Consider the following 27,978-nt stretch of genomic DNA (forward strand, 5'->3'; position numbering starts at 1 on the left):
TCTTAATCTGTAGGTTTCTGGTTTCAAATTTTAAAAAAGGAAAGAATGCACATAACATTTGCTCCGATGATGCACTTTACGCTTAAACAACTCCCTGCAGCCATTTAATTGCTTCTGGCGGCTGATATTTGACAAAAATGTGCCAACAAAATATTAGCCAATGAAAAATTTGCGTTGCCCAGCTCATCTGTCACAGTTCCCATTCCCCTCTCTGTCTGATTAAAAATGAGCCACTGGGTTTCCATCAGGCTTCACAAAATGAGAGTCTAGTGAGGAAATGAGATCTTAGGAGCACTTTATGGCCGAATCAATGATGCACCGACTGAGCCAAGTGACATCTCCAACGGTTGGAATGCAACAGATGCTTCAGTGTGACTCAAGTGGTCCCACACCAGTTTCCTGAATTAAGCTATGGGACCAGAGACTTGTGCAACAGAAAAGAGGCTTTGGGGGGGCAGTAAGTGGGGGGGTCCTCGCTGCTTCCTCTGAATAGCAAATAGCATGAAAGATTAGCATTCCAATGGACATCTCCATACCAACAGACCCTCCCACAGCACCAACCACAGATGCACTGAAACACTGCCGGGAACGTTGAGAGCCTTGTCATGCTAACATGCTAATATCTATGCATTTTTAATGACGGTGTCAGACAGGGATGAAAGCGACAACAAGACTGTCGGCTCATGTCAACTCAAAGGCAAATCTCTAATCTTGTAAAATGTGTAGTTTTTACTTACTTCTTAAATAAGAGAGGGGGGTTATAAGGACTAAAGTGCAGCGAGAGCAAACCCCCCCCCCCTCATATAAACGTCTTTCTTTGTCTGCAAATGCCACAGCTAAGAAAAGTTTGGCTCATGGCTTCGCTGTGGATTCACCATGAGCTCCTCAAACACTTGGGACCTTGTGGTGCAAAGGTGACTGAGGCTCTATGGAGGTCACGCTGGGTAAAGTGTGAATGCTAAACATTTTCAGGGGTAGGTATTGTAGGCAGAAGATCAGTGAAATGGTGTATTAAGCCTCAGGAAGCATCAATCAGTCATTGATTCTTCTTGAGGTGTACCAAGAATTAGAAAATATTCAATTCTCCCATTTAAAGTTAATCCTAGCAGTCAATGCACATCCTTGGAGCAAAGAGATGATCTACGATAGCGATTGAGGACAAATTTATAAGGTGTTTTACCTTTGTAAGCACTGAAAACATCTTGGTAAAGACATTTACTCTGAACCTGCAAGTCAGTTTGCATTAAGTCATTCACTGAGCTCTTTGATGCTGTAATTTGTACTAATGTCACAGGGCAGCTTCAAGAAACATGAGATTCAGATCAGCAGAAACTCTGTGTTTGGACTACAGATTTGATTAAGATGAGCTTCGGGATAATATCAGCTGCCACAACATGTCAACAGAAATGTAAGTAAACAGCAGTAGAAGAAGAACACACACTTCGTCAGGCATAAACACCCAGAAGTGTTATTGAAGTCCGATTAGTCGCAGTTATGACAAAAAGCTTTTTCACAGAACAGCTAGTCAACTCAAAATAAGAAATTATTCCATCTGCTGATTCACTTTAAAATAGAGAGTGACTAGTGTAACTTTCTCATTTGTGATCATTTTATAATTTTTTTTAGTCTTATAGTGAAAGCAAATTAAACAAGTTTGGATGCTAAACGGTTGGTCAGATTAAATAATAACCCTGAGAACATCTTAGATTTGAGGAAAATGGTCTAATATTCTACAAACCGATCAGTCAATCAAGTTAATGAAGTGAATACTGCTCCACGCCATTTGGAAAACCCTTAAAGAAACAACTAACCTATCCATGTTCATTCTTTCACAGTTGCAGTGATATTAAAAGTATGTGGTTATACAGGGCAGATGTGCACGTCACATGTTTTGCAACATAAAACCACAGCGTATAAGCCCATAGCTTAAATCTGACATCATAATATCTCTGCTAAATGCTGTGAAAGGTATGCGGACAACTTACAGTTCATCTCGTTGCCGTTGTGACAGCACCATGGTGACGGGGCGGTGTGGGCGGGAGGGATCAGAAGGCAATGTGAATCTGATGCAGCTGCTGCGCTCTCCTCAGTCAGGAGATGAGCTGTGCTGGTCCAAGCAACACGGGCAACGCCGGGCTGTGTACTCCAGTGGCAGCCGGTGGGTTCTGTCCAAACAAAGACTCGGACTGAGGGAGGGGAACGCAGGAATCTGCCCCCCAACTGGCCGACTGCAGGGACAAGAGAAGCGGAGAGCCTGCAGACTGGTCACCAGCCAAGTCTACACTGCATCTGGAAAGCAAATGAAAAAGCAAAGTCAGCATTAGGTATGCATGAAAGATAACATGAAGAGTGGGTGGGGATGAAAATGTTTGTATCTTTGGGTTACTGCATCGGTGTTTGTAGACAACTGAGCTGCATTTTTCTCCAAGAAAGATAATGTGATTCTTACCATAATACTCCAACACCACTCCAGTACACATTCAGGTTATCTACCACCACAGTCTGTCATGCTACCACTCTTCTCTCACAGCAACTGCCTCCCCAAGTAGATACAAGAGTTGACCCACATTCTCTGAGCAACGTACTTCTCTTAGGTTGCCAACAGAAAAAATAAAACAGGACACAGACAAGCTGGCTCAAGTAACGGTTGCGCTCTTGTCCCCATCTACCGACCCGACCATCTCATAACGATGTCACATAAAGAGCTGGTTAGCCAGGCCGAGTGGAAATCACTGCAACATTTGTGCCAGCAAAAGAAAATGAGAAATCAGAGCAGGTGTGAAGTACTGATGAGAAAAAGAATGACTGTGATGCAGCTAATAATGATGTGAAGTCTATTTTCTCTCTGCTTCCTCATCTTGACATACAATGAGCTCCAATTAAAATAAACCTCTTAGTCTGGTGGGACGAGCGTTTCTAAACGTAACAGGACCAGCACACAATGATGCAAACTAAGCTAAGTGGCTTTCTCAACTGAAAAAAAGACGAGGAAAAAATAAATACACACATACAAGTTGGCCATGAAATCTGATTTAAGGTTATGACGGAGGCGCTGAATAAAAACAGTCATGAGGAATGGAAACACCGCAGGAAGCTGCACTGAAGAGAAAAAGATCTAATAAAAAAATAAATCACACCTTTTCCATCTCAGCCAATGGTGCTGCAGTGACATTACCACAGGGGAAATTCCTCTTAGTCTTCTTTGCTTTTGTCTGCAGAAAAGGAGCACAGCTGCTTGAGGCTGCAGATGTAAGATTGTCACACCCATCACACGCAGTCCATTCTGCTGAATTTATTTAGCATTTGTTGATGGTACGTGTTTGCTTATCTATTTGCATATTTAATACTTGGACATTGCGGAAAACCTGCTAAAAAGAGAGCAGCCTAACCTCTGGACCCTGATCTCACTGCTTGACATAAGTCCAAATGCCTGCCTACCTCTGGCTGTGTGTGGATTACGACAGGAAGGGGATTTCTGGCCGCTGCCCAGCGTCTCGCCAATGATTCAGGGTCACTGAGCTAAAAACACTAAAAAGATAGCAGCTGACACTAAAAAATGTCTCCCATGTACAAAATATCTATAAAAAGGTGTGCAGTATATCAACCTGTACAACTGCTGTTGTGTGAGAAAATAAGGCCATCAACTGTACATTGATACTTCCCTCTGTGCTGCTGGCAGCTTTGTGTATCCCTTAATGTGTTAGACACCCCTCTCTGAAAGCCTCATTTGTGGCATAAAAACTGAAAGAAGTACTTGCACAATCACATGAACAGGCAAATTGTCTCTGCACAACCGTGGCGTCTCGATTGAGGGAGAATGAGCTGCAGACATGGTGCATCTATAAATCCACCCACTGATGGTTAATAATGGTAATGAGTCTTCCTCCCATCGATCCCCTGCTCTTTGTGTAGCAGCAGGAACTAAACAATAACAGGGCCCTTTCAGTAATGACTTTGTCAGATGCAATTTGCTGATGAGTCCCTTCGAGTTATCTGCTGTTAAAATTCCGTATTTAACAAATAATGGAATAACATCCTCTGCTACTATTGGGAAAAGAATGCATCATTTAAGAGTCAGACGTCTAAGGAACCACACCACACCCATATTTGTGTGTGCACAAAATGCGTTTTCACCGACTAAAAAATAAATAAATGAAATAGGCCTAGTGATTTTTAAAAGTAAGGTTCTCAATTCAAAGCTGTCGACTAAAAACAATCAAAACATTCAACCAGAAATGCAAAAAAAAAAAAAAAAAAAACGTAAAAAAAAATAAAACAACAATAAATGTCAAAAAGAAAAAAGAGGATGTTAAAGTCGTGAAAACAAAAGCAGAAAAACTAGACACACCAGAGAAGTCTCATCAGCATAAATTAAACATCGAGCGTTACAAAAGATCCAAACTGAAATAGTCTCGGCTCCAAATGTTACAGCAAAACATGACGACACCAGCAAAGTGTCAGACGAGGAATGTGTGCAACATGTTTTTGAATAACCAATGTCGAACACACGCCCTTGTGGAACGCAGCACAAGAGGAGGAGAATAAAAACAACACAACTACAATGAAGTCTTGATAACTGTGAGAAATTGTGTCCTGGCATTTTATCACAAAACAAACCCACGCAGCAACGCTGACAGTCCCAGTTTTTGGCCGGTGGCTTTACGTCACCCTTGTTTAACAAACAAGCATTCGAAGCTGCTGGAATCTGGAAAACCTTCATTTTCTGTTGGTGACGGAACATCATTGTCGACTGTGTTTTAAAAGCAGTACAGAGCACTTCTAACGTGGCAAACGTAACAATGAAATCCAAAAATCTGAATTAATAAAAGACGCAGGAAAACAGGACTGCTTCTAATCGTTACTCGAGGCATAACCAAAGCAAAAAAATCTTAAAATTGGCCAAATGTTCATTGTTGGTAATCAAAGTTGCAGACATACCTTCAGCTCTCTTCAACATAATTTTAAAGCATCACATGATCATATCAGACCGCATATAGGACACGGATCATCTATTATTCGAGCAGTAGGTATAAAGACACGTGGCCAAAGTAGAGCCCTTTCAGCAATGATATCCCCAGGGTGTTCACACAAGGCCAAAAAAAAAATCCAAGTTGAAATTAAATTCTAAATATAAACAGGAGGTGTTTGCAGAGTTGTCCGTTTTTGATGGCATGTTAGCAAATTGGAAAGGTTTTCAAATAAAACCTTCAAACTCTCCAAGTAACTCTGGTAACCGTTTGACCAAAACTGGCTGCTAAGACAGCAATCAACAGCTTCTGATGCTCATTAACGGTCGTGTTAAGTCTTCAGGCAACATTGTCCGACATGCCACCATTCATCCAAACAGCTTGTCAATGCAGTCATTTGCAGGTTGATTGACAGTTGCTATTGGCAGCAAGAGTGTAATGAACAGTCAGCTGAGTGTAGGAAGGTCAACTTCTTGCAACTTGAGGAAGAAAAGCAATATGGGTATTTGCCCTTCAGCCTAACGTCATCATAAAGAAACAAGTTGACCAAAATAAAAACAAGGCCCCTCGGCAAAACTGCGTTTTCTTTCTTTATGCAAATACTAGCAGTCTTTAATTTTACAGGATTACCTCGACTTAATTCGATGAAAGAGCTGCACAAAAATGACACAGTCCTTTGCTCTCGTCTCATCCTCCTGATCAACTGAAAGCAACAGCCAGCAAAGCAACACTTGCTTTCTACTGCTTACACATACAGCTGGCGGTGCTGTGCCTCCACTGCTGACTGGGGTGAATAGAGCCGGGCGCTGAGATGCACTTATTCAAATCAACTACAGAGGAAACTTTAAAAAAAAAAAAAAAAAAAAAACTTTAGAAGTTAAACAAGCTGACCACACTCGACAGCGTCGGTCAGTGTAGGAGAAAAATAAGCATGTTTGTAACGGATGTTCTATTACTGGCTGGAGGTTGAACTTTGAGCCGCCTCAAAGTTCAACCTTCCACTCATTCTGTACACACATACACATGCCCTCCCTTTCCAGATATCTCTTTTTTATATTTATTTATCTTTTAATAGAAGCTGCACCAGAACACAGATCGACCACGACATTGTAATCACTTGCTTCATGCAGCGACTCTCCCGTCATACAGCAAAAACAGCTCTGACCCGTCAAGGGAAGGACTAAACAAGACCTCTGACTGTCTGCTGTAGCATCACCAGAAGACATTAAGATGTTAGCAGCGAGTCTTAAGTTGGCCAACATGTTCAGAGCCTATGCACGATTGCCTTGTTCCCAAACTCATCCAGTTATCATCTTGTCACCACATAAATGATGTACACACATATCAAATCACCCACTCAATGTTAAAGGAACCGTGATTCATCAGACCAGGCCACCTACGTCACTTACTTCACACTAACGCCTCAGTTGTTGGTGCTGTTAGCAGCAAGTAGGAGTCACCAAAGAGTCACCATGGGTACCCTGAACGGTTTAGAGCTATCACAATTTAAAACTAACCTTTGACTCATTGGTCAAGGTCACTGATAAACTGAAGAAGAAAAAAAAAAATCCACCGTCTCCAAATATTTTCACAACGCCCAAAACAAACCACTTTTCGGTCTAAAACATCAGCTTCAATGCTTCAGATTAAGATAACGCCTTATTTTGAGCTAAGAGGAAAGAGCTAAATCTAAAGTAAAATTATTTTAATATCTTATCTAACGGTTCATTAACTGAATCCTGAATGCAGTTTTAAAAGTTTTTGCTTTCCAACACCAGTAATAACACCAATACACTTAAAGGAAATCCTAAAACTCAGTGAACTGAAACCACCCTCGATTTTTTTATTAAAAAAGACAGACCAGTGTTAAAGAAGGTGGTGAAATGTTTGGTCATAACACGTAATATATAAAACTGCAGCTGTGGGCCAAGAACTTAAGAGGAATTATCAACATCATCATCATCTCTACAGTTTACATCCATGTCACACAGTGTGACAATAGGGCTGCTGAAATCTGGCTGTTTGTAGCCTCAAGAGACTGAATCTGCAGACATTAACCGTCAAAAATCACTAGATTTCCCTTAAATAATTTCAACTCAGCAACAGACTAAAACAGATACAGTCTTACCTGAAAAGGGAGCGAATGATTTTGCTCCCTTTTGAATCATTTCTCAAATACAAACAATTTCATCAATAACCCACGATGCCATTGATCAGCTGCAGGGCGGTCCTCACAGATATGGCTGTGAAGGCATCCAGCCACCGATAAATGGCTTATATCCGGTATCCAGCCCACGTTGGCCAAAAACAAAGCAAAATCCTTTTGACATGCTAAAGTAATGACACGCAGTCATCATTCCACGCAAAAGAGGAGAAAGTCAGACATGCACATAGCGCTGAGGACTCACGCGAACACACCGCCTCCGATCTGCTCCACCCAAACAGGGTGCCAACAAACCGCGTGAAGCACAAACACACTTCAGCTGAGCGTGGCAGCGGCCATCAGCGAGCACCCAGCAGTATGACAGCGGTCATCAGCAGGGGGGAGGTCACCGAAGCAAACCGCCACCGGCCGACCTGACGTCCAATTTCAATAAAAACATCTAAAACAACGCAAACCAGATGACGACCGTCACCTCACGCCCTTTTCTAAGGCAAACAGTGCGCGCAGCGGCAGATTCTCAACTAAATGTACACACCATTAAATGTTTAAACAAGACACCAATCACAGACCAAACATAACATGAACGATAACGTCGTCTGACCAACATGTTGTGTGTTGTCGAGGTTTTCTGCAGGATTTAGGTGTGTTGTTCAAACACCACTGCAAACTACTGCTCATTACTAACTTGGGACAGACGCCAAGCATAGATTCAAGCTACAGTGGCGTTTATATACTTAACACACCAAGACGTTACTGACTGATTCACCTGTCATCGGTGCCAGCAGGTATCTTAAGCACGGTATATGCCCGGTTGTCGTTAGCTAATGTTAGCTAAAGTTAACGTCAGCGAAGTTAGCCTCCCGGCAGAAAGTTAGCTCGTACTTTAACTCTTAACCCCGATGACAATGACGACATGCACTCCAGCTCGGTTAGCTACATTTAACTTACACAACTTTAATCACCGTATGTGCATAAGATAGCTTAACTGGACACAGGGATGAACTCTACTGACAGGGTACCTGCTGCTCCAGTCCAAGCGGCCTATCCGCCATTTTGAGACATAAAAAGGAGGTGCAAAAATTACAGCCACATCGTCATTTTCCCCACCTAACGACAGATTCCTTCGACTGCGTCCAGCTTCATAATCGTGAACTACTTAAACTCACCCTATTGTTTGTGCCCGTGGATATCCTCAGCCGTCTCCAACGGTAACACGACCCGGCAGGACATCAATTTCCGCTCCAATATTTGATCTTGTGATGTGGAGGTAAACTGTGCCCGTCTTGTCTCCTCAGCACTGCTTGCTTGTTTTCTCGTCCGCTACCGCAGTCGCCTTCAACAGGGAACGCGCACGAAACTCGCGTTCACTGCTAAACGGGAGCGCGCACGCCCTTGACAGCAGAAAAAAAACATTTTATTTGAGCGTTAACTCTTGCCTGCCTGCTCAACAGCGGTGCATTTTATACACGCGAACAGAGAGGCACTGTCATCTTATTTGAGTATTTTCATTGGATGGGTGCATTTATGGTCACCCACAGGGATTAAACATTTTATTCCAGAAAAACAAACAAACAGAGGACATCTCATTTGTAAAGGAACAAAAGAAAACCAAGCATCTCCGGGATCTTTTTTGTTGTTTTCTTTGGTTAAATGTAGTCGTTTTTCAGCTTTGTGGAGTGTCTCATTGCCTGTGAGGTGTTTCGCTGACTCCGTTTTGTTGTTTACTGAAATGTTTTTATTCTGTCATTTTTGCTTTTTGTTCCACAATTTTTTGTTGTTTTGTGAGATGGTGTTATGTTTTTATATTTTTCACCTCAGAGTTACTAAACTTGTGTATCAGTTCTACATTATAAGTATGATATTTGTCATTTTACCCCTTTACCCTTGTCTGGCAGCTTTAGCTGCCCTGCATATTAATAATCTATACATAAAACATGACTTGTGTATAAAACATGTTAATGTAAAGCTCCCTCTCAGCTAGTTAAGACATTTTTTGTCCAGCTGTTACATTTGAATCCTTTATATTTAGAATCTTTAAACTTTATGATACAGTTGGGGTGAATTACATAAGTAAAATCACTTATTTTACTTAAGATCTGGTAACTTGTTCACTGCAGGCCACATGCAAGAGTTATGGAAACCCCAAACAAATGTTTCAGTAGTTTTATTTTATTCATTTGAATATAAAAGCATACTCAAACCAAAAGAAAAATAACTGATTAGCATGTAAAGAGCTAAACTTCAACACCACACATTACCAAGGGAAGCAGACTCGACCATATGAGAGGCCGTTGTGCAGAAAGGATTTCATCAAAGTCAAACTCTCCCTCAACACACAGAGGCAACACATCCATATGACCTGAAGCAGTGAATTGCAGATTTGGGGATAGATATTACACTTTGCACACATATTACCGTTTATAAAATAGCTTAAGCTCTTTATAACTATCATTTGTTTTTGCACGATTCATATCTTCAAACAAGTGACTTCATTTCTCACATTGGTAAACACTTATTCTTCACACCTATTTTCAGGCATTCAGTGTAGCCATCCTGGAAATGGTGCATTTGCAACGGGTGCGTGAAAGAATACACTTAAAGTCTGACATTTGTTTAAAACGGTGTTCTTTTCCATTTCAGATAACATCCTTTCATTTATTTGTCTCAGAGATATTATTGCACTGTTTAAGAGGGCAGTGTTTGAATTATGCAAACAGATTTCTCTAAATTTGTTCCCATAAACTATTAAGATATCCAACGATCGGTGGGTTTAAAAAAAAATACTTTATTTATCCCAGAGGGAAATTAAATAGTTTAGATATCTAGTTTGCGAGAGCTTCTGAAAAAACAAATTTCTCATGTATGTTGTCAAAGTCAAACAAAATGTGTGCATGTGTACAGACATCTCCAGTCTTTTAGGTCCTTTTTTTTTTTTTACCTTCACAACAAGAAGAATGCTACTGCGCCCCCTTATGGACTCTATTGGTGTTGCTGGTGAGCAACACTGGCAGGTGGGGAAAATGCAGTCAAAAGGAAAATGAAATATCAGATACAAGAGACCGAGAAAACAAGAGCAGGAGGCAAACGTTAGCTTTATATACTGTTCAGCTTTACCCTTCATCACCCCAAGTGCCATTTAGAAGCATAAATAACAGGTACATACACGCCAAGCTCCGCAAACTGATGAGATCTGTTTCAGGAGAGAAATATTTGTAGCAGCTCCCATCTCCCCAGTCTGAAGAGGTCGCCAGTCGTTTCTGCACATGGCTCCGTTGTTCCTGGCCCATCAGCCAGTACTGTAAAAAGTCCATCTTGCATGTCTTGTGCAAAGTAAAAATTGCATTTTCTGAAAACAATCAGCTTCAGCACCATCTCTCTATTGCTTTAATCAAGTACACCTATACACTGCAACAATTAAGTAACAAATTGCCATGGGAGGGATACATTGCATGTATACAAACAAACCTTCTTCAGTCTTTTTTTTTTTGGTACATTACACTGAGGCAGCCCTGCTTTTGTCCACTTTTGTGATGCTGTGCATATTAACACGTAGCACGAGAAAGTTCACTAAAACCGCTTGCTCCTGGCTACTTTAGTCTCATATGAAAAGATGACATGATCTGGAAATATAGAAAAAAAGAAGAAAAAAAAGAGGAAAGAACACCCAGCTACATCAAGTCTGTCACTACGGAGTTAGAAGCGGTTAATTTCAGTACCAACTTCATTCATAAGCAGATTTATGGCCATGAATGTTTTAAGAAAATGGGCACCTGCAATTCAACAGCAGTTTTAGCATGTCAAGATGTATTGAAACCTTCGGAGAGCAAATGTTTGCTCAGCCTTTATTCAAGCTTTGCAAGCGGCAAAAACAACGACAGCCCTGGCCCACAGATTTTCTGTCAGACTACACAAAGACGCACACTGTCACACATGCACATATTTTCTTTCAGTGTGTAAAAATAGAAGATTGAACACATCTAGTATATATTTAGAGAAATCTACGGTTAAAATGGACGTATTTCAATTCTGCCTTTTCCATTAACATCAAGAACTTGTCAAAATCCTACAGAGATTTATACATCTGTTCCACTTCTATACATTTTCTATAAAACAGACATGGCTTAAATTAACTGATGATCAACGGGCACAAAATATCTTCTCGATTCTCTTGTGCACTTTACAAAAATCCATTTACCTAAATAAAAAAAAAAAAAAGGAAAAGGAAAAGAAGAAAAATGGGAAATAAAATCAAACTCGATCGGTTGAAAGCTCACTTTGTTGTTTGCTTGCTCGGAGAAACAGGAACAAAAAGGACACAGCGGGCACCCTCCTGGGATGTTGTACAAACAAAGGAAAGAATGATTAAATGAATTAACCATCGGCGACGTGTAATGATGATGCGTGACTGCTGCAAAGTGACTCAAAGAAGCCACCAAGAAAGGAATTTACATTCTGAAGCCCTGCTTGAAAAATCTCAAATTTACCGACTTGTATTCTGGTTTTAGTGCACAGTAGAAAGAACCCCTGAGTTCTCGGACAGGGTAGGTGCTGCATCACTTAAAGCACCCGGGGGAGACGGTCTACATGCCTGGGTATCTTCGAGGCTCTTTAGGCAATGGCGGGGTGAAACATGGTCCTGGGCTAACTGTACTGTGGGAAGTTAGAGCTGAGAAGAAACATGATTTGGAGATGATGGTGCGGTGGATAAGGCTCTGGTATACAATGTCATGGTCATTCTTGGTCTCCTTTCGCCGGCTGCACACTTTTTCCAAATAATTTCTAAGCAGCCAACACCCTCAGTGACTTTATTCCCAGGTTCTTGGGCCCGAGATATTTAAGATTGCACACTTCATTGATTCTATGTGGTTTGTACTTTCTCCTCACTCCCTCTCCTACCTTGTAGGAAACTCCTGCTCTGTATTCCTTTGTCCTACAGTTCACACCGTTTGTCTCTAGACTGCCCTGACCCCGCCCTCCCCCTGTAATTTCAATGCTGATTTAGACTGCTTGGTTCTCGGGTCCACAGGTGACTTGGCTGTTTTGTCACGGCCTCCAACCCCTCCCCTTTAGCAGAAAGTTGCGGTGTTGAGGGCTTTAAAATATTAATCGATGGGGATTTTGTCTTCGAGTTCCAGTGGGGTGTCCTCAGTGGGCTCATCGATCTTTCCCAGCTCCTGTAGCTGCTGTCGTCTCTGCACCTCGGCCTTCAAGTTCTCCAGATCCTTTTGACTGAAAAGGAAATAGAAGAGCATCTTGTTTGGTTTAAAGCTAAGAAAGAGCGATACTGCTAAAACAAAACAAAAAGTGGCACAACAACAGAAAAAAAACAGTCAAACCCTTATTCACATTAATATCTGCAACACTGGTCAGCTGATTATCCTGATAAATCTACATCTAATCTCCTCTGTGGTTAATTAAGCAGATTTTCTGAACTTTTTAAACTTATGATGGCATCCCAGTTGTTTATGTTCTTTATGAGACAATGGTGGTTGATTAAAGACACAGCAGATACAGTAAGTGTAGCATCTAAAATACTTCCTATCTTTGTATCCAACTTTTATTTTCAAATGTGTTCAGTTCCAGTGACTAAAAGAGCCACTGAATCACTTCAAGTGTTTTATGAACAACAAATACATATATTACAACAAACTAATGCTCCTCTCTACCTGAGTGGTATAAAGATGATCCCGTTGATGATGTTGAGCTGTTCCAGGACGCTGGCCATACTGGGGGCAGTGAACTGGAAAACAGGAGGACACGAAAACGTCAATGCTAAATATTTTGGACGGACTTCAAAGGGAGGCACAGAAACAAGTCTGACTCTGAGCAGTCACCTTGAGGGGCGTGATGCTGGCGTTGGAGCCGTTCTTGTAGATCTCGTTCATGGTTCTCTGCAGGGCCACAGCCTGCTGGGTGAGATACTTCAGATATTCTGAGCTCTCCTTGGTTTTCTCATGAGCCTCACCCATCTGAGAGGGGGGGGGGAGAAAAAAAACACACTTGACATCCCTTATTCCCTTATTATATCATGAAAACAAGCATGTCAGCTCCTGCAGGGCCTACCTGGTTCTTGTAAATAGTGTAACCCTCCTTCTCATGCTGTAGCGCAGAGCGGAACTCGGCCTTGCTCTCGTAAACCCTTGCCACCAAATGATGGCTGAAATAAATTTTTAAAAAAAGCAATGTAAGTCATCATGTGAGCAGCCCGTTTAATCTGTGCATTAAAATGACGACTATCGACCCACCTGAGAGCCACTTTGAGAGACCGGGGTCCGTGGTACTTTGTGTTGTTGGTTAAGGAGTTCTCCAGGAATCTCAGAGATAAATCATACTCCATCACTCCATGCAGCACCAGCCCGATGTTACTCTGTTGAAGCCGAGAGCACAGAGGAGGCCTGTAGCATTCATTCTGATTTTAATCGATAGAAGCAGGTAATATTTTCTTAAAAGTCTCAAGACTGCACTCACGTCTATAAGCGCCATCTCTGGGTGGTCCTCCCCGCAAACCAACAACATGAGGTAACGAGCTCGATAAAGCAGCTTCAGGGCAGTCGAAAGTTGGCCGTTTGCAAAGCAGTACAGAGCCAAGTGCATCTGAAACGTCACGGGAACAAGCATGAGGGTGAGAAGGCTACTGATCTTATTTAGCGAGACCAGAAGAACTTCTCCGTTTGACAACTTACATATTCTTGAATTGTGTTGGGATGCTCGATGCCGAGGACTCTTTCACTCATCAGAACAGCCTTTTGCTGGTTGCTGAGAGCCTGCAGGTCAAAACACAAATGTCACTTATGATCTGAAACATACAACAACAAAGAGATGTTGTTTATTTGCACCCTACCTCAGGGTGGTCTCCCATGATGTAATTAAGGCGTGCCAGCAGGCGCAGACAGGCACAGATCTCTACATGCATGGCTCCGTACACATTGTTGAAGAGGTTCAAAGCCTCGTTGATCAACTCACAGCCCTCCTTCAGGAAACCTGGAAATGACAAAGATCAACATTTAGATACAATTCGAAAACAGAGTTCTATGTTTAGAAAAAAAATGTTGCTGCTCTAAATGTTTGAGTCCATCTGAACAGGAGCCATACGAGCGTCACCTTGCTGCACTTTGGCCTGCCCGCTCTGGAAGAAGTGGAAGGCATCTGAGGCTTTGGGGTTTACGTGCTTCACAACAGGGAAAATGTTCAGGATGTCCTCCTCAGTGAAGGCGGGCTTGTGGCGACTGTCAAAGTTGCACTCCTTTATCAGGATCTAGAAGTCAAACACAAAAACATTTCTTTAGGGAAAAAAAAAAAAAGTGGAAGCGCAGGAAAGTTTGTCAAGGACATCTGACGAGTTCAAGGTGACTAAACTTTTACCTGGATGCCAGTTTTGATAGAAATTTCTCTGAGCAAGGTGATTTTCTGAAGACCGTATTTTTCCACCACCTGGTCGACGCTTTCACTGAGCAGGGAAGAAAAATAAGAAAAAGCAAAAAAATAAATCAATAAAAACAAAACAGGATGTTAGTCATCAGCTGGAAATACATGAAATAAAAGTAGTCTTGCCAATAACCAGTTTAGTGGCTTAACAACTCGTTTGGGGCCTCACCACTGCAGGGTGAAGTGATAGTAGCTCTTGGCCTCGGAGGCAATGTTCTTCCACAACTCGCTGGGTGTCAGGCTGGCCCACGCCGTGTTGTCGCCGCCACCGGGGACTCTGTTGCGACGTTTGCGGCTTTTGCGGCGTGACACCAGCTCGTCGGGAGGCAGGTGGGCGACTGCATCGGGGAAGGAGCTCAAGAAGCAGTTCAGGAAATGGCTTACAGCTGCAGACAGAGCAGACAACTCCACACCCTGCACGATAAGAAAATATTAGAAAACAACTGCCTAAATGAAGGCTTTTCTGTTATATATGTGAAATGTTACGAACCTGGAGGTACGTTTTGAAGATATGTTTTGCACAACGAGTGATCAACTCGGTGATCCCTATTCTCTGTGATAGGGGAAAAAAAAGAAGAAATGTCAGTAAAATTATCTCCAAGACTTGAGTGTGCTGTGATGATACTGAGATTAAGGGAACCAGGCTCACGTAGAAGTGCTCTAGCTGGGCTTTGGCTGGGGTCTTGTCCACAAACTCCAGAACTGTTCCCAAATAGCGAACATTGATGCCTCTCTGGTGCAAGGCCTCTGTTAGCGTGGCTCCATCCATGGGCAGAGCGCTGTGGTCCAAACAGTCTTTAACCTGGTTAGAAAGCACATGACATTAATTTGGCTTTACACTCACACTCCTGCTCATAAATGGGTTTATTTATCTGGTAAATATCACTGACCAGCGACGGGATCTGACAGGACACCAGGAAGGCAGCCGTGTCTTTGAGAAGCTGCTTCTGCTTCTGGACGTCTTCTGCTGAGTCCTCCGGGAAACTCACTCCTGGTTTAACACACAAACACCATCACTTCATTGATTTATTTCCTTTTGTGAAGTTAATGGGAATGAAGATGAGCCCCCAAAAAAATATATAGATATATATATATATCTATATATTTTGACTCCTCAGCCAAAATAAGTTCCATTTCAAGCATTCTTTTTCCTAAACCCATTTTATTCATATTCTGGATAGACGAAACAATTATTGTTTCCTGCTGTTAACTGTCCACATCTCCATATCAGGTCATCCCAGATCTTATCAATTAGTTGAGTGGCAGAAGTTGAAATCAAATTTTCTCTCAATGAAACCTTGCAAAATCCTAAAGCTCCTAAAGCCAAAACATTAGTTTCTGAATATTTTGCAGTAATTTAACACCAAAGTTATACAGCTAATTCTTACAGATATGATTCATTTTGAAATAGTTTTTCCTATTCTGTAAACAAACCTGTATCCTTTACTTAGTCCTGTAACAGATCTTACTAAATTAAGCCTATATGCTTAATTTTTTCCTGAAAAATTAGCATTAACTTGGATTTTTTTTTTTAAGAAGGTGCAAATTACCCGTATACTTCCCTTAATGTTCAGTACTAATCCAATCAGAATCCATTAAAAAAAAAAAAAAAAAATTGTAAGAGGCAACAATGATTACATTCAGCACTGAGCCAAACTTTAAACTTTTTTTTTTTTGCCTAATCTTAAGATTTGGAAAGTGAACCATTTTATTAGAACTGGGAGTCTTAGTTGAGCTTGTGAGGAGGATCCATTAATCTGCAAACATTTCTCAGTCTCTGAAATCTCACTTTTGTGGCTACAAAAACTAATTTCCAAACCAGTTGAATAATTGTCTATTTGCTTTTAGATGCTTAGAAACATCTAAAAGCTGCTTAATTCATTTAAGTTGAATATATTCAATGATCATTTTAATGCTCACCTGGAGAGAAGATGTCTGGATTGAAGCGGATATCAAAAGACGTGTTGCTGATGGAGCCGACGGCCTTGCAGGCGTTGAGGACAACTTCACGGCTTTTGGGGTCTGTGTGTCAGAAGGACCATATACAATGAAATCTTATGAAAATGTTAAAAGCAATAATAACAATCAGGCCAACATATCTAAAAAACAAACTTTCTTACACCATGTCCACATTAAGTTCCCCCCCTCTACCCGTAATAAGACTGCGGCTGTTCCATGCTCAACTACAATTTTTTTGAAAACAGTTGAGACCATTGTCCTGTTATTAAAGTGCCAGAGTTAACAAAAACACCCTTCACCAGCTTACTGTAGACATGGCTTAAGCTACGGACCCACCACCACTTGATCTCGACTACAAATACCACTGATTAGGTCAGTCTGTTCAACATGCAGATTACAGTGATTCAGGTTCAGCTGAGCGGCACACAAAATGAGATTACTTCTGCATTCCAAAGCACATCTGGGTTAATCAACACGGCATCTGAGTATTTAGTTTGTCGGGTTTATTTGGTCAAATCCTACAGCACAGGGGTCACATGCTGGAGATGGATGGATCAGGGGCCAACACTCTTCCCCACTGCAGGCTTGGGACTGGACAGGGAAAGCTAGTCGGGTGGAAAGAGGCAACTACTTGTTATATAATGTTCTACCACATATTCCAGTGCTCCAATGCTCTGGACACACTTACACAAATGCACGCACACACACTCTTGCTTTACATCAGGTCAGTTGTTTTTTTTTCTTGGTTTATTGCCACCTCTTTCTGAATTAACACTGCTTTTGTTCATTCAATAATCCACCCGAGTAGCTCTCCCTGCATTGTCCCAGCCTTTTTTGGGGGGCATTCCCGGACGTACCAATACCAGATCCATCTTCGGCAACTAAGGTCTCCGCCAGCTCTTTGGCCTGAGCTAATCCTGGAATACTTTCCTCAAGCTCCTTACCCTCCAGTGGGCTTTTGCACCCCCCATTCTGGGTGGCTGCAGGGTCTACAGGCCCGTTTGTTGTGGGCTTCGAGGAGTTTTCGTCACTTTCGAGTGCCGTTTGCGAAGCAGCAGAGGTGCTGCTGTCTGACTGGCTTGTGCTATCTGTGGAGACATCTGCTGGATTAGAAGACTCCGCAGCAGTGGTCTGTGTCCGGGCTGTATCAGCGCTGCTCTCTGTGGGTGTCTCTGAGGTTTCAGTGATGGCAGGTGCATCTGTCTTAATAGAGTCCTTGTTTGCCTTTTGCTGCATGAGCTGTAATGCTGCCATCTTCATGAAGAGAAGATATCTGAGAAAGGAACAGCAAAGACATTTAAATCTTTGTCCCGTTTGTACTGACACAAACTGTCCCAGAAAAGCTCATCACCTACCTGTGCTCAACAAAGGCCTCGATGAGCTCTTGGCGAAGGCAAGCCAAGCGATGGCGATGCTGACGAGGGAGGCCTAGGCGTTGGCTCTCTGGAGACAGCTCCTCTCCGTCCACAGGAAGAAAATTGAGGTCAGGAGGGAAGGTACGAAGAAGATCCAGGATGTAGTGTCTGCCATCATTTCCAATGATGCCTTTACATTCCACTGAGGAGCACAGCTCCACCGTCTCCTCCTTCTCATTCAGCACGCTGTGCTTCTGAACCTGATAGGTACGGAAAACAGAAACATTAACATGACTTTAAGGCCTGTGTTCCAATTATACAGCATGTATGTTTACATTTAAAAATCAAGGACGTCATATGAAAGTGCACCTGAGTCTATACAGCAGTCACATTACTGACCTTTAGTGGCCTACTGGTCTTATCAAGCAGCTCCAGGTATTTGCTGTGAGTCACAACCGTCTTTCCGAAGTCGATGGAGCCGTAGATGACGCTCTGCTCCTGCTCACGTTCCAGGATACCTGGGATGATGGACTGGGCCGTGACTCTGTAGCCTCTGTAGTCCACCACTACTGTTCCCAGCGTGTAAAGACCCTCAACGTCCACTGCCCCGTAAGCTCGTACTCCATTCAAGTCATTGGTGGGCGCAGCGTGGGCGGCTGCGTCGCCACCCAGCTCACGATAGTGGTCCCGCACGTCAAAGCCAAGGCTGAAGAAGATGTTGTTCCAGATGAACATCTGCATCTTCGTTTCTTCACCGGGGTTGATTGCCATTACGTTACCATCAATTACGGCCATGGCTCCTCGAGTGGCAGCGGCTGCAAAGTCACTGTGGACCTGCAAGAGACAAAGAGGCAGAAAAGTGCTAAAGATTTAGAAGAAGAAAAACATGTAAACTTAAACTGGCATCACATAACCCTTCAGCCAGTTAAGAAGGTATGTTTAAAACCTAAAAACATACAGCAACGTGGCATGCATTCATAAAATGAGACACAGCCTGAGAGGTTCATATGTACCTTGAATATAGCTCTCTCCCTCAGCAGTCGCTCAGGCAGGTTCTTCCGGGGAAGCTCTCTGGTTGTCTGCAGCTCCTCGTTCCAGTCTCTGGTCTGAAGACACAAACCCACATTACCACTGTGGATCATTTTATCACTGTATCTGCACTGCTGGCTTCAGCTGCGCCCACCTGTCCAGGTATGTGCTCCTCATAACCCAGGCGGGAGGTGTAGGCGTCCTCAGCTCGGACACAGTCCATTGCGTGGTCGACCTGCGGAGCGGTCCAGCTGTACACCTGGAAAGGTGTGGCTATCCTCTCGAACGGGTGTCTCTGAACTCTGCAGCAGAAACACAGTGAAACATTCGTTGTGGGTTTCCTCTAAAGCCGTTTAAATCTTTATTTTACATTTCAGGCAGTTCATTTGAAGTATGCTTTGAGCAGATTCTAAAACCATAAAGTTCTGCCGATATAAGCAGTAATTCTAATTTTCACTTATTGGGTTCTTATAGTAAATGGAGACTGACCAGCTCCTGACAACAACAGGAAATCTCCAAGTTAAACAAAGTTAATGAGTGAATAGATGAACTTAAGAAGGGTCGTCAATGAGAAGCACCTCAAAGGTAACTCAAACAATAATAAAGAACAGAAGCTTATATAAAGTGCAAAGTGACCATTGGTCAGAGGTACACTTAGTTCCTCTGTTATGGTCAAAAACAAAACAGTATGTACAAAGGGAAGGGAACCAATTAAAAAGATTTAGTAATGTAGAGCTTTAACTGGAAGTCAGTTTAAACCTTTTCTTTTGCAGGGCAGTGAAGTTCTTCTTGAAGGCAGGGCTGATCTGACTCAGCAGCTCCACCAGAGAATGGCTCAGGAAGCTGGGGTTGGCTGGTTTGGGGTTGAAGGTGTAGGTAGTTGATCTGAAACAAACACGCAGGCACATTGGTCACTTTAACATTGCTGCCAAAGAATGCATAACCTGATGCTTATAATCGACTGTAAAAACACCAACATATGAAAAGCCCAGATGTGATCAGATGGTTGGAAAAAAAAGAAAGAAAAGGTTTTTGTCCAAAATACAGCTCATTTCCCAGTCCTGCTTCCGAGAACAGTTCAATTACATCTCATCATTTTGTAGGACTGCTGCACTTGTTACTCCATTAAGACTTCACTTATTGACACACCTTCATATCTCTTGCACCTGCAATCATCTGATCAGAAGCCTTAAATAAAATGATTGTAAAGACACAGATGGCTGAAATGCTGACTGACTGGTTGAGGTAGAAGCCGCGTGTGGAGGCAGTGAGACTGACATGGCGCTCCTCCACGGTCACAATGTACAGGTACATGAGGTCGCCGTGCATCTTCCTGTTTCCAGGTGGAGGGTTCCAGCCGCTCATAGTCAGGACCTTCAGGCACTGCGTGGGCTGTTAATGGGGTTACATAAACAGTGTGACTGTGCATTTATTTTCAAAACCTTTTTAAAACATAACCCTCAGGTGTTTTTGTTTTTTTTATTACGTAAAGGCATAAAATGTGGCCAAGCACAGGCAGCTCCTCACCTTCCAGTCCTTGTTCTGTGGCTGGAGGGGCACCAGGGGGCGCTCTTTGCTTCCGGGCAGGATGTGCTCTGGAGGAGTGCAGTCAATCTGCTCCAGCTCGTTGCCCTTCTTCTTCCGCTTCCCACTATCTGCAACAACACAAGAAGGAGCAAGGTGATACCTCCGTGCACGGGCACGCGCGCTGTTCATCCACACTGGACTCCATCGAGCCGAATGTGTCGGAACAAGCGCCCTCATCGCTTTCAGGTAAAGGTTGACACAGCAGTCTTATGTCAGATTTATGTCACACTTTCAATCAGACTGCAGTCAGATCAAAACATGAAAAAAGAGAAGAGAAATAAGAACAGCAGCTCTTGTGATGCCTTCGATGATGATCAATTCAACTGCGAAGGAAGTTCAGAATCTATCAGTGAGGGGACAAAAACTGCGCTGGCATGTCTGATTGAAGCTGTGTGAGGGTTAACACGAGATAGATCCGAATGACAAACGGATAACTTCAACAGACCACAGTTAAGAGCTTTAAGAGAGCCTCAAACTCATACCCCCAAGGTCTCCGTCAGTGAAGATGCTGAGGAAAGACAAGGAGTTGCAGTCCACTCCGTTGTAGGCATCCGAGGGATCCAGACTTTTCAGCAGGTCTCTGATGTGGCGCACGTGGATGCGAGCTTCGCGCACTGTATAGGGCTCTGGAGAACAAAAAACACAAAAAGCAGATTCAAACCGACAGCAAGCAGATGAATAAGTAGCAGATTAAATTAATCAAAATTTTTAATAAGCTATGACAGTTCACAAGGTCGTATTTTCCTTTTTAGGTAGTTCGCTTTCGTCCATGATGTTAAAGAGCTTTTCGTGTGTGTAAAAGGTTTGATGAGTTACAAAACCCAGAGTGCGCACAAGAGGGAATTATTCTCTCCCACTGAGGAGAAAGCCCGCGGCTACCTGATAGATGCATTTATGGTCCAGCCTTCTCCATTTCATTCAACGGCATTAGCCTGTAACGAATCTCCTTACTCACAGTTTGACACAAATAAAGAATGTGCCACCGTCTTTCACTTCAAGGAAAAAAAGGTGCAGTAGCAATGAACAGTAGGACAAAAACCAAGTAGACCTATTCTAGTAGTCCTTTAGAATATAACTATGAATCTGTAAATGAGAAATTACAAAAGCTCTTTAAGCTCTGGCCAGTAGCAAAAAAAAAGGAAACAAAATAAAAACAGAAATATGTGAATAAGAGCAGCTCTATCAGGAATTCAGCTGTCTTAATGTATACTTGTGTTTTATTGTTCTTACATAAAGATTTAAGTAGTCCCTCATTTTTGTTTTTCTTTGTCATTACCGGCTCTTTCTTCTTCTGTGTACTTGGACGGAAACATTATCTTGTTGAGCGGGAGTAATTCGACTCCCAACCTCATTATCTGGGCCTGTTAGTTCTGCTTTGAGAAGTTCAGTTTCACACGATTTCAGTCAGACGAACAAGTTCAGATGTATTTCAAAAGCTCCTCAACCATGACATTCATCTGTATGAGGATATAAACACATGTGGCTGATCAGGTTTATTAGGTTGCACCTCTCAGTGCTGACATCATTAGAAGTGTTTCCGAGTGAACGCCGTATGATGTGGTTTTTGTTGTTGTCGTTTCTTTTCATGATTCTTACCTTCCACCACTTTGAGCAGCGAGCCCTCCTGCAGGCCCTCGATGGACTTGAGTTCAGCAAAGTTGTCCAACACGTTTCCGTCCAGCTGCAGGGAGAAGCACGTGCGGTGGCAGGTGTCCTCGCGGTCCATCAACACCTGATGGATTTCCTGCACCATTTCTTGGGGGGATACCTGATGAACAAGAGATAAGGGAGGCGATCGTTTCATCTGTTGTTGAAACACAAGTTCACCAAGAGCATACACAACACAACAATTCCAATAAGAAACTGTCTCGTAACAAATATAAAGAGTCTTCGCACATGCTACTGTTGTGTGTTGATGCTTGTGAGGAGCTAATCCTTACCTGCAGGTCAAATGGCTCTGTTCCAGGTGCCTGGATCTTAACAGTGAAGCCTGTGTCCTGGATCACTATCACTTCCTGTTCGTTGGAGTCCTCGCCTCCGTCCGCCTCGCCATCCTGCTTTGATTCTGCCTCCTCTGTATGCTCATGAGCCCTGTCACCATTCACCATGGCTGTATCTGCACTGTGTCCTGTGATGGAGGAAACATGGATGATCCTCGATGAATCAGAAGTACCAAAAAACTGCAACATCTGATTTATTTTGGCTAAGATTTTATTTTATTTTTTTAAATATGTGACTTTCTATTGGTACACACTGAGTGATGCATGTATCTGCATGGTGACATCTCTTTTAGCTTTGTTTTTGGTCACCACCTGCTCCTGGGGGAAATATCCGGTTATTTAACCCCCACATGCACCAAGCATTCAACAGCTAGTCACTAACTAAGTCCGTCTGCAGTTTATTGGCGAGTTCATGGAGCACGAAGGGTTTGCTGATTCAATATCTCATTCTTTGTACACCTGGTTACTCTACTGCTGATCTGATGCACAAACTCATCCTGAAAACAACAACGCCAACCAACTGTATGACAGCCAGGTCACAAACAAGGACAACAAACTGCGGGGCCAAGATGATCTTATAAAATATTCATAAATGGGTGAACGGAGCCAAAGCAGTACAGCTACAGTGCGACGCCGCAGTTCTGTTACCACATTTATTTAAGAAGAACAAATGCATTCAACAAAACTAAACATCATAATTTCACTTGCACTCAACAATTGTCCTGCCTGTGATAATCTGACAAGTACAAACTAAAATCATGTTAAACCAACAAATGATCGTATCAGAAATTCGACAATAAGTAACCAGCTCATCCAGAAAAGAAACCAGCTGAGACCAACTCTGTTGCAACACTGGATGGAGTTCAGCCAGGAGGCCCTGAATTAAAAAAAAAAAAAAAAAGGGTTCAGCATTCAGGAGAGGGAATTAATGGTTACAAATCCAAAACCTGCATATCAGCTGAGTGCCATTCAGCAGCTGCTTTGCCTTTTTAGAAACATTTGAGCTGTGGTCATTTTCTCTCATAACATTTTCTTGACTTGGTGAGAGGAGAATGGCGTGAATAAAGGTGAGGCACACCGATTTAAAAGGAGCAGAGGCCGACTCTGCGGCTGTCGGACAACTGCTCCCTCTCAGTGGGACACAACTGCTGCCAGCAGACATGTCCTTGCTCCCTGTCGAAAGCAAAACACGGCATCGGGGTTATGGAGGAGAAGGGGCCAGAAGGGGGAGGAGGGACTCTGGAGCTGGACGGCGACCCCCGGGAGGGAATGAACCCACTAAAAAAGGTGCAGGAGGCCACGCTCTGAATAACAAACACAACGGCTTGAGGGAGGTCACACAGAAAGGAGTAAGGCCTCGGTGTCGAGTGTTTCAGTGTAGCCGTATTTGTTTTCACTGTCGCTGCACACATGTTTAATTTCTTATCAAGACCTGAATGCTCTTTAAAAGTCTGAAACAAGAGTTTTTCAGGAGTTCACATGAGCATGAAGGTGACTAAGATTTTTTACAGAAAAGACATGAAGGCATCCAAAAGGTGACACAGCGAATCGGTGTACACAGACAAGAAACAAGACAAACTTACACAACCTTAAGTTTCTTTAAATGTGAAGATTTGCTGATTCTGAACCAGTTTTCTTATTTTGGATTACATGCATTTGCACTCTAAGTGGTTGGTCAGACATTACCACCATAGCAGTACTTCTGGAAACTGATTGTTTAGTTTATAAATAACTGACGAGTAGAAATACTTGTCATTGTTATGTAAGTGATACTCGCAGCCCCACAGACATTAAAGACTCCCTTTGATCATTCTTCAGCACGAGTAAAACACTCAACTGCCATATCTTGGCAATCTTTTTGGACCATCTCTCAGATGATTCCAATAGACGATGGTTCATTTATACACGACAGTAAATGCAGTCGGTGCCAGATGGGCAAAGTGCATTTAGTTTTCTAATAGCAGCATCATATCTGAAGACAAAAATGCTCCACAGGCCTTACTGAAACAAGAAGAGGGTGAGCAAGCTACGGTCTGACAGTAACCAGGATTAAGGGGAGGATGGAGAAATAGTTTTTGCATGATGTACTTTGTGCTAAAATGTTTTAGTATACATGCCAAACAGGACTGAAAAACATGGGAAGATCTGATACTGTTCCTACTGAGGTGTCCCACTATCTGACCACACAGACAGATGTAGGTTTGACTCATAATAATGACTTAATTTCTATGCATCCCCTTCTCCTCCTGTATTCTGATGGCACCTGAGTGGAGATTTAGTTTCACCGACGATTGTCTCAGAGCTTCAGCACAACACCTGGATCAAGGCATTTATTCTGTATCCGTTTTTCAAGACAACATCTCACATACTGTGCAAATGATATTGCTCCATCAACTAGTCCCATTTCCTTTTTTATTAAGATTATTTCCACGCCTGCTTGGGTGGGAACACACCACTAACATCTAATCACAGACTTTACCAACATTCACCGAATACTAAACAATAAAAAGGCATTTGTGACTTTAGAGCCTCGTTCCACTTAAAGCATTACACTGACCCGAGTCCTCACAATTACACTGTCACCGTTGGAGAAGCCCCAAGCAAGGTCAAGGTAAGGAATCAATAGCAAAAGGACACAAATCAGACACAATGAAACGTTGCGAGAATTGCAGCATGAACTGTAAATGACACACATTTCCTCTGAAATAAACTGAGCTTAGTTAATTCCCTTTCTCAAACACACCACTGAGCAATGAGTGTTTCTGTAGTTCACTGCACCAGTCCACCTCTTCTTGATAAATAACAGTGCTTGCAGCCAGAGCTATCTATCCACTCTGCAGCCCTTGACACAGGGACCATGGCTGCTGCCATGGCAACGCTAACCAGCCTGACAACCCTGAAAACAAAAACAGCACACAAGGCCTCTCTGTAATCCTGCTTGTTGGACCACAAAGTTTCATCCACCTGCTGGACAGACGGACTGCGGACTCTCACTTCTGCAAGACTGCACACGCAGACTGGCTTTAAAAACTAACACCTGAATAAATGATTGTCAGCGGTGAATGACGGCAACATTTCACACACACAGACACACTCCCTCTTGACTGGATTCTAAATTAACTGATGCTTTTTCTATATTGTGATATCAAAAAAATTTTTTAAAAAGGTGAAGGCACCGCTGTGACAGATGATAAGTCCCCGTTGTGTTGAGTGCCCGTGCCAGAGTGTCAGTGATTCCCGGATTATCCAGGCCACTATTCACCCCACAGGAGAATTAAGCTCCTTCAAACCACTGGGAGTGACCCTCACCTAAATACATCTGCTCTGCCACCCGCTACGAGTTTGTCCCATTATAAACTCTTGACCAACACATGCCTGGCCCATCAATCTCGTCACTGTCTTGTGAATGTGTGAGTGAGTTTCTGCAGCAGTGTTGCAGCTAACGATTATTACCGAGCCTTGGTTTGCTCATCAGGGGTTACAGACACTCCACAGCTTAGTACACAGCTTAGTACACGTTTCTAAAGTGCAAGAGACTACATCCCATGTTTTGCTGTTTTGCTTAATTTTAGCCAACAATCTCAGATTAAAGATAGTAAATTAATTGTTATACAAGATTTAAGAGGCAAATCCTCACAACCGAGAGGGTGGAAACTTAATCATGGCAGGCTGCTGCCAACTTCAGCTCTAAGATATGATTATCCGGTAATTCAGTATTTGTTTCAGCTTCATCTTGGTGCACCGTGTGAGCTCATAGAAACAGTTCAAAGACAGCTGAAAGACAACTGCACATCTGGATACATAATAACAGGAATTGCATTAAAATATTTTCACCCACAGAGCAGCTCAGTCCCTGACGGTGACACGCTGTCACCGGTGTATCTCTACAAAATGAGACAATTCAAGGTCCCACACGTGAAGCTGACACACAGGCTGCAGTGACTTCTGGAGCTCTGAAGTTGAGGTTAACTTCACCGGCTGGCTGACCTCAGGTCAGTTTATTCCGCCTCCGCTGACAACACTCTGCGAGCCGCCACAATGACTTTAACTTACGTGTTACTCACCAGTTCACACGACTGTTCGTGTATTATTAGCGTAACCTTCCCTCTCACCGCGCATACACCATCATGACTTCTTCTACTAAAACCAGCTTCCGCTTCCCGGTCGACAAGGAGCACCCGATCTGATTGTCCCCAGCGGGGTGGAGGGTGCCCGGTGACAGGGCGACTACCAGCCGCGGGGCGAGTCGCCGACCTCACGTTAGTTAACACGCACTTTTAATACATAAATTGAGTAGTAACATATGTGTCAGGAAAGCTGATAAACACATACTCCCCCGTTAAGAAATGAAATATCTTTCCGTCTCCCCCATAATCGTGTGGACAGTGAGAGGCTCCACTGAAGGTGACCTTCAGTCGGCTCTTCTGACATGCTGTTACCGAACATGTGAGTCTGTCAGAGGCAGCCGCTGCACTTTGTTCACTGGGACAATCATGTGCATTGCTGTCGATTTTTGCTCTTTCAAAGAAACAACCCTTTTCAGTGCACGTTCTAGGCTTTTAGGCGTTACACGGCACGTTGAAAGTAATTAGACCAGCTGCGTGCTAGCTAGCTGACTAGCCGGCGAGCTAACCTATGTGCATTCTGAATGGAGAAGCTAATGTTAGCACACCGGCTAATTTGTTTGGGTTAGCCCGTCTCAGTTGCAGCGTCGGAGTGAAGTTCATGTCAATGACTGCGACCTATAGACGTGATCTTGTGGAAGTTGCTAGCTTGCTTACTCACACAGTCGAGTAGACACTAATATTAAATAGGCGTTTAGCTCAGGTTGACGCAAAACCATCCAAACCTGATCCTCAGGAGGTGTTTGAGGGAGGAGACAAGGGTTAACCACCACCTTGGGGTCTGACTGAGGACTTTAAAGTCGCACAACAACGCACGGAGGTGAATGTCACCAGCTTTGACACAGCCTTCAACACTCAGTAAGCCACACTGTTGCACAGGGATACTGGCAACACGAAGCTGTATCGTTTCCGTGTCTATTCTCATAGGTGTGATCACTACATATTGCGTTGCACATGAGAGTCTGCAGCAGACTCACCACAGCAGCAGGAATCCTTCTCGCTCGTCCTTCTTGTCTCGGGTCCATCCCCCGCTTCATCCGCAAGATCAACCGGATTACAGTCAGGCACTGACGCCGGGATGTCATCTGTCTTGCTCACCATGGTCGGCAGTCAGTGTGGTGACAGAAATCCCCCCTGCAGCTTTGCTTTCAGTGTGTGAGTCTTTTAGTGAAATATTTCTTTTAAAATTACAAATCTGCTTCTCCGGCTAATGCAGGCTAGGTGGCTACATGCGAAGGGTACGGGCTTACAAAAACAAGTCTACTGAGGAAGGACAGTGCTGTACATGGTGGTGAACACACGTGGTTTTCTCCTCCCCTCCTCTCGACCTCTTTGCCTTTGCGTTGTTCTTCTCCACCCACTGAGCGT

General features: G+C 43.1%; 2 protein-coding genes across 7 annotated transcripts in view; both read right to left on the reverse strand.

Annotated features, from left to right (window-relative positions):
- The window catches only part of pafah1b1a (platelet-activating factor acetylhydrolase 1b, regulatory subunit 1a), a 31,459-nt gene extending 22,974 nt beyond the window's left edge, over positions 1–8,485 (reverse strand). Inside the window, exons 1-3 of one of the 2 annotated variants that reach the window (XM_075473516.1) lie at positions 8,298–8,485; positions 3,138–3,212; positions 1,986–2,289 (exon numbers count right to left, since the gene is read on the reverse strand). In XM_075473516.1, the coding sequence (XP_075329631.1) occupies positions 1,986–2,017 (32 nt within the window). In that variant the 5' untranslated portion in view covers positions 2,018–2,289; positions 3,138–3,212; positions 8,298–8,485. The remainder of the gene's footprint in view (positions 1–1,985; positions 2,290–3,137; positions 3,213–8,297) is intronic. The other variant, XM_075473515.1, reaches the window with a different exon arrangement.
- Positions 8,486–9,280: 795 nt separating this feature from the next.
- Positions 9,281–27,922, reverse strand: cluha (CLUH binding protein of NUMT mRNA a). Of its 5 annotated transcripts, none has more exons than XM_075473518.1 (27): positions 27,588–27,922; positions 22,427–22,614; positions 22,083–22,254; positions 20,969–21,112; positions 20,427–20,554; positions 20,137–20,291; positions 19,659–19,784; positions 19,054–19,201; positions 18,884–18,976; positions 18,270–18,704; positions 17,871–18,130; positions 17,460–17,788; positions 16,477–16,578; positions 15,447–15,547; positions 15,206–15,358; positions 15,047–15,109; positions 14,726–14,970; positions 14,494–14,578; positions 14,233–14,386; positions 13,973–14,112; positions 13,815–13,895; positions 13,600–13,725; positions 13,377–13,498; positions 13,195–13,288; positions 12,966–13,100; positions 12,798–12,871; positions 9,281–12,360 (listed from the first exon to the last, which is right to left on the reverse strand). In XM_075473518.1, exons 1-27 carry the CDS (start codon positions 27,709–27,711, stop codon positions 12,234–12,236), a joined length of 4,104 nt encoding a protein of 1,367 aa, XP_075329633.1. In that variant the 5' UTR covers positions 27,712–27,922; the 3' UTR covers positions 9,281–12,233. The 5 variants fall into 5 exon arrangements, with proteins under 5 accessions (XP_075329633.1, XP_075329632.1, XP_075329636.1 ...); XM_075473517.1 differs by having other exon boundaries at positions 17,373–17,788; XM_075473521.1 differs by lacking the exon at positions 27,588–27,922 and adding an exon at positions 27,272–27,348 and having other exon boundaries at positions 17,373–17,788.
- Positions 27,923–27,978: the final 56 nt, after the last annotated feature.

The sequence above is a fragment of the Odontesthes bonariensis genome, chromosome 9, assembly GCF_027942865.1.
Source record: "Odontesthes bonariensis isolate fOdoBon6 chromosome 9, fOdoBon6.hap1, whole genome shotgun sequence".
In the NCBI taxonomy this organism is placed as follows: Eukaryota; Metazoa; Chordata; class Actinopteri; order Atheriniformes; family Atherinopsidae; genus Odontesthes; species Odontesthes bonariensis.